The following is a 10,796-nucleotide window of genomic DNA, read 5'->3' on the forward strand; positions in this document are numbered from 1 at the left end:
ACATCACTCAACTCTGACATACAGTACTGCAATAACCCATTTTAACATGCCAGCCAAAATAAAAAATACTACTATAAGAACATGTTACATTAGTATGGCATTGCCTTCCTATAAGAGAAAAAACATCTGACAATGAGTCAGTGAGATTTATCAGTCTTTTTGTCTTCATTTATTTATTTGATAAATTTTATACATTGAAGTATATTTTGTATTTTTATGCTGATTATGTGAAAATGAACAGTATTGTCAGAATATGTTCCTGAAGACGAAAACTTGTCAATCCAGTGCATCACTTGATGATGGTACACAAATAAATAAATAAATAAAAGCTGTAATTATTTCAGTTATTTTACAGCGTCACTGGAAAAGCTGTAGTAGTGGAACTGAAAGGCGTAGCAGGAATGTGTCAGTATGAGCTGCAGAGCTATTCCCGCTATAATAATGTTTGTTGATTTTGCTTTTACGTTCGATTGTGCAAATGACGAAGTCTGAAGTAAAAAAACAAAAAACAAAAAAAAAACAATTGAAGTTGAAACCGGTGAGTCCAACCCTTCAGGTCCCTCCCTGAATGTGAATTGTTAAAGCCAGAGAAGTTCTGACACCTCCATCATTGATCCTAAACTCCCAGAACATCTCAGACGCTGGTAAGAAATGCTTTAAACTTTTTTTACAAGCATATGTTGACTTATTGACTACACTACTGGGAATCTAGAGACAGATATGTGTAATGACATTGCATTATAACAAGACTTAACAGATTAAGTCTATTCATACAATCAGAAATGGTATGATACTTTGATATACATACCTTATACCATGTAGGAGGGTCGCCTAATGTCTGAATGTCATTGCATCAGATAACAAAATATGTAGGTGTCCAAATAACTGTTGGAACCACTGTGTCTTCCTATGCCTTTGTATACAAGTGCAAACTGGTGCATTAGCATGGTTTAAATCGTACTTATATGACCGCCATCAGTTCGTAGCAGTGAATATAAGTCTTTTGTATATAATACCTTGTATTTAATTAATATTAAATAGTGACAGTTATTTATTTTTATTTTTTTTATTTTATTTACAAGTTTTTTTTTTGACTGCTGTGAAAAATATATTTGTGTTATTGGTCAGTGCTATGATGTCCAAATTACCCTTTTTTCCCCAAAGCTACTGACTATGGAATAACTATATACTATATCCTCATAATTGAGGATGAGTTTTGAGGATTCATCAAATTTTATAATTTTGATCTCGTTGCTCTTTACCATTGTAAGGAAGTTAAATGGTTGCACTGTGTAGTAAATACTGGGGTGTAACACTTGGTTGCATTTAACAATTGAAAATACACATTAGTTAAGCTCAACTTCTTAGATTGCATACATTACTAGTATAGCTAAGATAGCATCTTGGTTCCTAAAAAAAATAAAATATATATAAAAAAGAACCAACCACTGCTGAAACAAAGCAATGTAAAGATGTTAAGCAACACACATATCTTAGTTTTAGGGTTTAATTGTTAATGTTAAATTGACTTAAAATTGATCAATAAGATATTACTTAATAAGCTCTGTTAAACTAGGGGGAATTGGGAATCCAGGCTAATGTTTATTTGTGTCTGCAATGAAATGAATGAGTATTTCAAATAAAGTCTGCCTGCCATTAATTGATTTTTAAATACATGTTAAATAACCTAAAATGTAAACATTTTTGTTGTTGGTTTTGAGTATACAAGCTGAAACATGTAATTTAAATTTTTGATTACAGGTAAAAAAAACTGCAGGATTAACAGATATATAAGCAAATAAACTTAACTGATGAGGAGCAATTGGATCTATGTGACTATCCTGGGGATAGCATGCCTGATGATTGGAGTCAATGGGAACAATACAACGAGTAGCAGCAACTCCACAGGAGGCTGGATATCTTCTAACATGACCTCAAACCAAACCCAGACACGGCCTCCCAACATAACCAACATCCCGCCCCTAACACGGCCTCCAAACGTAACCACCACCCTGAACCAAACACGGCCTTCCAACATAACCAACATCCCGCCCCTAACACGGCCTCCAAACGTAACCACCACCCTGAACCAAACACGGCCTTCCAACATAACCAACATCCCGCCCCTAACACGGCCTCCAAACGTAACCACCACCCTGAACCAAACACGGCCTTCCAACATAACCAACATCCCGCCCCTAACACGGCCTCCAAACGTAACCACCACCCTGAACCAAACACGGCCTTCCAACATAACCAACATCCCGCCCCTAACACGGCCTCCAAACGTAACCACCACCCTGAACCAAACACGGCCTTCCAACATAACCAACATCCCGTCCCTAACACGGCCTCCAAACGTAACCTCCACCCTGAACCAAACACGGCCTTCCAACATAACCAACATCCCGGCCCTAACACGGCCTCCAAACGTAACCACCACCCTGAACCAAACACGGCCTTCCAACATAACCAACATCCCGCCCCTAACACGGCCTCCAAACGTAACCACCACCCTGAACCAAACACGGCCTTCCAACATAACCAACATCCCGCCCCTAACACGGCCTCCAAACGTAACCACCACCCTGAACCAAACACGGCCTTCCAACATAACCAACATCCCGCCCCTAACACGGCCTCCAAACGTAACCACCACCCTGAACCAAACACGGCCTTCCAACATAACCAACATCCCGCCCCTAACACGGCCTCCTAACGTAACCACCACCCTGAACCAAACACGGCCTTCCAACATAACCAACATCCCGCCCCTAACACGGCCTCCAAACGTAACCACCACCCTGAACCAAACACGGCCTTCCAACATAACCAACATCCCGCCCCTAACACGGCCTCCAAACGTAACCACCACCCTGAACCAAACACGGCCTTCCAACATAACCAACATCCCGCCCCTAACACGGCCTCCAAACGTAACCACCACCCTGAACCAAACACGGCCTTCCAACATAACCAACATCCCGCCCCTAACACGGCCTCCAAACGTAACCACCACCCTGAACCAAACACGGCCTTCCAACATAACCAACATCCCGCCCCTAACACGGCCTCCAAACGTAACCACCACCCTGAACCAAACACGGCCTTCCAACATAACCAACATCCCGCCCCTAACACGGCCTCCAAACGTAACCACCACCCTGAACCAAACACGGCCTTCCAACATAACCAACATCCCGCCCCTAACACGGCCTCCCAACATAACCAACAACCTGAACCAAACAATTTTTCCCATCATAACCACTAACTCAACCCAAACAAAGCCTCCCAACATAACTAGCTTGACCCAGACACGGCCTTCCAACATCACCACAAACCCAACCCAGTCAGGCCCCATCACTGTAATAAACATTATAACAATGTCAAGTTCTAATACTCAATCAATAGTAAGTCAATTATTTTTCCTGTTTAAAAATGGAAATGACAGTCTTGGCTGTTAAAGCTCAAGTTCTTTTCTATTGCAGGAAATCACTGGCAGGGATAACTGCAGGAGAGATAGAGCATGTTTCTCCGCTCCACCTTCCTGCAATCCAGGTGCACAAGGTTCCTGCTATTTCCTCTCCACAAGAGGAGTAAGCGGGAATGCAAATAATTTTACTTTTGAGCTCAGTGGAGAGACAGATGGTTACATTGGAGCTGGCCTTTCTAGAGACACCAGTGTAAGAGATTATATCCAGTTGTTTTTTTATTAGACATTTCTAAAAAAAAAAAAAAAAAAAAAAAAAAAAAAAAAAGCCTTATTACACATTACACTCTGTTAAACTGAAGAATGGCATTCTGGTTGCCTGACTAATCAACTTTTCTCATCCACAGGGTCAGGGTGCCACCGTCTATTCTTGCGCCAATATCAATGGTGCACTGAAGTTGATTCGTTCCACGCTGAACAATCAAATTCTGACTCAGGATAACACAGTAAGGCCCTTTTTCTAAAACTGGTAATGCATAAAAGCTGATTAAAAGATACTAGCTTTGACTTCCTCATCCTCTAGTCAATAACATCCAGCAATAACACCATCAACTGCCTTCTTATAGTTATTTACTGTTGTGGAAGAATTGTGTCCAACTCCTTAAAGTTTAGTTCTGTGATATTTGTAGACTTTTAAGCATGAATGTGCATTTCAAGTCATTATAATGCCACAACATTTGAATAGTGTTTAGGTACTTCACTCCACTGAAAATACTTACATTTCGTGTATTTTTAGCCTTTCTGAGCTAGGATTGTTTGTATGCTAAAGAACTCAGATACAGTTTCCGTGCCATCGTTGCAGTGTGACATTAAGTAATATACTTCTGTTGTGTCACAGTTCATCCCTGGAAGCGTCCGTGGCTCAGTGATTGGCAAAAAGATTCAATGCATTTTCAATGCTGCAGGTCTCAGCAGCACAGCCCGTGCTGCAACCACAGAAACTTTTGTCTTCCTTTTAACAGGCAGTGTATCAAATGGTGAGTGCAAAACTTTGATCAAGTGACTTACATATGTTTTGAGACAGAAGTAAACCATTTTCTTCCATCTAATCCTATTTCCAGGTTCTCTTGAATCTCCAGTCAGTAAACTAGCCACCAATGGGTCAGTAGACTTAAGCAACCCTAACAGCACAGATGTATCAGTAATAACCAGTACAAATGCCACTGTATCTAATACCACATCAATATCAACAACTACCCCATCTACGAACCTGACCCAGACGGTCCCTCCCAACATGAATGCCAATGTGACCAAAATGGGTCCGCTCAACACAACTGCGAACTTGACCCAGACGCGTCCTCCCAACATTACCACCAACATGACCCAAATGGGTCCCCTCAACACGACTGCGAACTTGACCCAGACGCGTCCTCCCAACATTACCACCAACATGACCCAAATGGGTCCCCTCAACACGACTGCGAACTTGACCCAGACGCGTCCTCCCAACACGACTGCCAACATGACCCAAATGGGTCCCCTCAACACGACTGCGAACTTGACCCAGACGCGTCCTCCCAGCACGACTGCCAACATGACCCAAATGGGTCCCCTCAACACGACTGCGAACTTGACCCAGACGCGTCCTCCCAACATTACCACCAACATGACCCAAATGGGTCCCCTCAACGCGACTGCGAACTTGACCCAGACGCGTCCTCCCAACATTACCACCAACGTGACCCAAATGGGTCCCCTCAACACGACTGCGAACTTGACCCAGACGCGTCCTCCCAACATTACCACCAACGTGACCCAAATGGGTCCCCTCAACACGACTGCGAACTTGACCCAGACGCGTCCTCCCAACATTACCACCAACGTGACCCAAATGGGTCCCCTCAACGCGACTGCGAACTTGACCCAGACGCATCCTCCCAACATTACCACAAACTTAACCCCAAAACCGTCAGGCTCTAATACCTTGACCAATGGCAACACCAATAATCCACCATTGGTAAGCCTTTTTCCTTATTTAAAAATTAAAATATTAACCATCCTGACTGTTGAAGTGAAATTTGCATTTAAATGATAAAAATTACTTTTACAAGTTAGCTTGTAAACCCAGCACTTACGTTTTCCATCTAATTTGACTTTGTTTACGGAAGGAAATCACTGGCAGGGATAACTGCAAGAGAGATAGAGCATGTTTCTCTGCTCCACCTTCCTGTAATCCAGGGTCACAAGGTTCCTGCTATTTCCTCTCCACAAGAGGAGTTAGTGGAAATGCGAATAATTTTACTTTTGAGCTCAGTGGGGAGACAGATGGTTACATTGGAGCAGGCCTCTCTCGAGACAAAAGTGTAAGTGATCAAAACCATTTTTTTTTTTTGTATTATTAAATATAATAATCAAGCACTGTAATTAAAAACCCAAAGTAAGGTTCCCTGACTAATTTACTTTTTCCATCTTCAGGGTCAAGGAGCCACTGTCTATTCTTGCGCCGCAGTCAATAATGAACTGAAGTTTTTCCGTTCCACACTCAACAATCAAATACTGACTCAGGATGGCACAGTAAGACCATTTTTGAGAGAGCCTGCTCTATACTTCTCTATAGTTCTCTATACTCTATACTATGCCAATATAAGCAAAGGATATTCTTAACAGTAAACAATATGGTAGTATATGAAACAAATGTGAATGGTAACTGTCCACACAGGAATCAAATGTTGCCTCTAAAATCTATGTAAAAATGCAATAATACTTAAAAATGTACCAAAATAGACTTTCTCACAGCACTGTATATGCCACATTAGATTTAGGTTACTTGCCATCTTTGCATTTTAATATTCAGAAATATTATTTCTGTCTTGCTGCAGTTAATTCCTGGAAGTTTCCGTGGTTCGATAATTGGAAAAAAGATTCAGTGCATTTTCACTGCTGCAGGTCTCAGTAGCACTGCCCGTGCTGCCACCACAGACAGTTTTGTCTTCTTTTTAACAGGAACCGTCTCAAATGGTGAGTGTGACACATAAATCAAGTGAAAATTATTATTATCATGACGTATTTATTTTATTAATTTATTTTGCAAACGTAATTCTTACTCCTCTCTTTACTCCTTTTCCAGGTTCTCTGGATTCTCCAGTGACTAGACTGGCCACAAATGGGTCAGTGGACTTAAGCAACCCTAACAGCACAGATGTTTCAGTAATAACACCCAGTATAAACACCACCACTACATCCCCAAACACCACTGCATCTACTGCATCCGGAGTATCTACAGCTAATAATGGGACAAACAATGTAAGTGGTAACAGACTGGCAAGAACGTTTTTGTTTACGATTGTGTTGCTATTTGTGGTGAAGTTGAAGTAAAGTGTTTCTGGAGTCGATGTTAACAGCTATTGGTCTGGATGCCTAATTATTGTAGTATTTCTTTTTGAAGCTTGAATTTACTTGAGATTTTATGCAATTTGTAAACATTCTTAACAGATGCATATGAATTTTTGCATTGCATTTCAAGGCTAATATCAACATAACTTTGCAGGACAAGGTCACCAAAGACAACTGTAAGAAGGACAGGGCATGTTTCTCTGCTCCAAACGACTGTGACCCATCCAGCTCAAGTAGCTGCTTCTTTGCCTCCACAAGAGGAGTGAACGGAAACTCTGACAATCTCACTTTTGAGCTCAGCGGGGATACACCTGGTTACATTGCAGTTGGCTTGTCTCGAGACAAGAAGGTCTGAAAAACATCAAATTTAATTCTAATATATACCCTTGTCATAAAATAAATAAATAAATAAATAAATTCATAAATTAATATATTCCAACATTTGGTTTTGGACAAAAAACTCTTCTTCTCACAGGGTGATAGTGACACAGTCTATTCTTGTGTCAACGACAATGGTGTGGCGAGGTTCATCCGTGCCACGCTGAATAATACCATTCTGACTCCGGATAAGTCTGTAAGAAAACCCTTTTACAGAGCATTTTCTTTTATTAACAAGCTTTGCACAAAAGATTATTGACCATAACTGATGTGGTAATGAACAGCAATTGGGATGGCTTTAAAGAACAAAGTATTGTGGGACAACTATACAGTAGAACAGTAACAATGTAAATGTTTGTTCAAACCCAGAGTAGAGCTGGAGGGTTCATGGAATGCTTTGAAGTGAAGAAACACCTCTGTCACTGTGACATTTGTACTTGTTTTGTCTTGCAGTTTAACCCCGGATCCTTCCGTGGCTCTGTGAACGGCACTAGGATTCAGTGCATTTTTGTAGCTGCGGGTCTCAGCAGCACTGCCCGTGCGGCAAATACAAGTGCTTTCCTCTATATCTTAACTGGCAACTATACAAATGGTAAGAGTGACGCTACGAAAAAAGTACTGAATAAGATTCCAGGTTGTAGCAAAATTTTAATGTTTTCTTTGTTTCCATTTCCACAGGCACTCTAGGGTCGCCAGTCACACGACTGTCTACAAATTCACAGGTTGACCTAACCAACACTAACAGTTCAGATGTCATAACACCCACTACTGTGGTTTCTACTACAGCAAAACCTGCTACAACAGCAGGGAGCAATGCACTGCATCACGCTGCATCTCAGGGTAAGAACTCTATACGGCCACACCAGGCCAGACAGAATCTGCCTTTCGAGAGAAAATCTCTAGTGTGTTAGAAAGAGTCACACAAAGGACTACTCTTTAGCTGCTAAATGCTCTTATCTGAAATGAATTTGTGCATGATACATATTTGCTCAACAAATAGGAGAGCATTTGAAACACAGGAGTAGTTTCTAGCCAGTAGAAGTATTATCATTTTCGTGATGTGCTTTTCAAGATTCAGTTATTTGGAGAAAAAAGATAAAGCATTTGGAGTTCTTTAACAAACGACTTATTCCTTTTTCTTGTCTTTCCAGCTGCTCTGCTAATTCTCACAGGGATCCTTGCAGTCCTCCTGTTGTAAGGATACTGCCAACACATCATTTACTTTCTGAAATTGGGCAATGAGCACTGAACGCTTGATGAACCCAACACTGAAGTAGATGTGACTGTGCAGTATTGGGACTTTGAGAACAGTGAAGAAAAGAGCTGAAAATGTTGGGAAGAGGGCAATACACCATTTTTGTGACCTGTGTGTATGTGGGAGAGTGGTTGTGTTTGAGAGTGTTTTTGTGAGCATTAGTGTTCATATTCTAATAACGTACTGCTAGGTTCCTTCACAGAGAGGGCAGATAAAAATGTTTTATAAAACAATAAAAATGAAATGGTCTATTTAATTTAATTGTGCCAGTATGATGCCACCAAGTGGCTGAAATTATTAAAGATTATTATTTTTAAATGTCTTAATTTATATTTGCAACTGTTGCCTCAAAACTACTGTTCCCTGTAAGTTTTAAAGTCACATGTATATTTTTATTTGAAGAAAAAGAATATATAATAAAATGTTCATGTAAACGATGAAACTCCCAGATCTGTCTCTCTCTCTCTCTCTCTGTCTGTGTGTATTTTCACCAGTATAAGAATAAAGGTTTAAGGCAAGCATAGACCAAAGCTAAATGCAAACAGTATGTAAAGTTAGGAGAGTGAAAGGAGAGTGCAATGGAGAACTTTGTTGATGTCAAATGGTTGCAAATTCAAACAAGCAGGGGTATGTTTCCCAAAAGCAACCATGGATGCAAGTTCCTTCATTACAAATAGAGCTCAGTGGAACTTTCAAACATAGGGGACACTATATGTAGTGCAAGTGACAGAACTTGGTATTGTCAATGCTTTTGAAGCAGAGGCTCCTCGGTTACTGCTACACTGCTAGCAATTGGTGTCACTTTACAATATATTTTACAACAATACACTGTATTCATGGTTTTTATTGTAAATGCAAATGCATGATGGGAAATTGATGGACAGTCCTGTAATATTATTGTAACTACACTGTAGAAGCATTATTTTACAGACACCACAAAGCATTGTGGGATAGCACCAAAACTGGTACTTTCAAATTCTAACATAAAAAGTTCAGCTTTCTTAAAGCTGCATTAGGGTACTTTTGACGCTCTAGCGGTTAATAAACAGAAGTGCTTGCGTCTTGTGGAAGAACAGCGTAGCCGGAACTACTTCTCTCTGTTTATGTCTATGAAGAATCACAAAGGTACTGGGTTACTCCGCCGCGGTATCCCCGAAGCAATCTAAAATAGTCCGAATATAAACACTTATTATAGGTGCACCCTAGTGATTCAGGACAAGCCAAAAACACGGTTTGGAAAATGGATTCATGGTGTACTCGCTTATTATATAAATTTTTCTACATTTTGAACACAAACAAAGTTATGGACCGCAGCTCTGATTGGTTGTTTCTTACCGGGAGCGATGCATTTCTGAAATATTTCTGAGAGGAGGCAGAGGAGCTTGATTTTTTTTACACAGATTATCGGTCTCATATTCTACTGTCAGGACATAATGACAGGTTTAACAAATATGTAAAAAATATATTTTTTTACAAAAGTTCCCTACAGCACCTTTAACGTTAAAAGAAACTTTTTAAAAAGGTATGATGTGCCTCAAACTTTCTTTCAACTTAATTTTGATTTAAAAATTCAACATTCTAGGTACGTTGATTTGTAACATTCCAAGAACATAAAAAGGTCCAGTTTCCATATTAGTGTAATGCTATTTTAAGGTTAGTAAAATGTTCCTGCAACATTCTCTCAGTCATTGAAACACCTGCTGTGATCAAGCAAGAAAGAGAAATAAGAACACAAACTACAACTTTCTTCAGCCACAGTCTTAGGTGAACTGAAGATACAATACTTTAAATCTCTCAAGATCTGAATAAACAACTCCACAAACAGCATTACCAGCTTCACTTGTACTAATACTAATCAGAATTATTTTATTTCTGCCATGCATCTACAGAAGTTCTTATTGATAATTGACAGAGGTTAAGATGTTGTCCAACACTGGAACTAGAAGATGGCAGTTGCAAGGATGGAACGCCTCAGCCTCTCACACTGGACTGCAGCTCTTGGAGGTTCCTTTATACTCCAGCTAATGAGCTAAACAGGAGTCAGGTGGCACTCATTAGCCTGCCAAGCAGAGAGAGGAAGGAGGAGTAAAAGAAACAAGATCACAATCTACACACAGTAAACCCAATGGTTAATGTAATCAAAAGACAAAATCACTTATGTCCCTATGGACGTAACATACTCATCCAAGAGTTTCATGTGGGTTAATTACATCAACACCTTCCCCAAACTTAGGCTTTATCATTAACTCACATTTTAGAGGTTCAACAGGCACTTGTAAGAATGAATCCGTAAGATTTACAACGTCTTCAATTTTTTTTGATTGTGCTCGGGTCACTGCA

General features: G+C 40.2%; 1 protein-coding gene across 1 annotated transcript; it reads left to right on the forward strand.

The window, feature by feature from the left end:
* The first annotated feature begins 567 nt into the window (after positions 1–567).
* LOC113039573 (agglutinin-like protein 4) lies at positions 568–8,887 on the forward strand. Its single transcript, XM_026197491.1, has 15 exons — positions 568–644; positions 1,762–3,410; positions 3,489–3,683; positions 3,838–3,936; positions 4,329–4,467; positions 4,552–5,447; positions 5,599–5,793; positions 5,906–6,004; positions 6,310–6,448; positions 6,558–6,733; positions 6,978–7,172; positions 7,299–7,397; positions 7,655–7,793; positions 7,880–8,041; positions 8,353–8,887. The coding sequence occupies exons 2-15, from the start codon at positions 1,812–1,814 to the stop codon at positions 8,397–8,399; spliced, it is 4,179 nt and encodes a 1,392-aa protein (XP_026053276.1). The 5' UTR covers positions 568–644; positions 1,762–1,811; the 3' UTR covers positions 8,400–8,887.
* The last annotated feature ends 1,909 nt before the right edge of the window (positions 8,888–10,796 follow it).

Source organism: Carassius auratus, chromosome 22 (genome assembly GCF_003368295.1).
Source record: "Carassius auratus strain Wakin chromosome 22, ASM336829v1, whole genome shotgun sequence".
In the NCBI taxonomy this organism is placed as follows: Eukaryota; Metazoa; Chordata; class Actinopteri; order Cypriniformes; family Cyprinidae; genus Carassius; species Carassius auratus.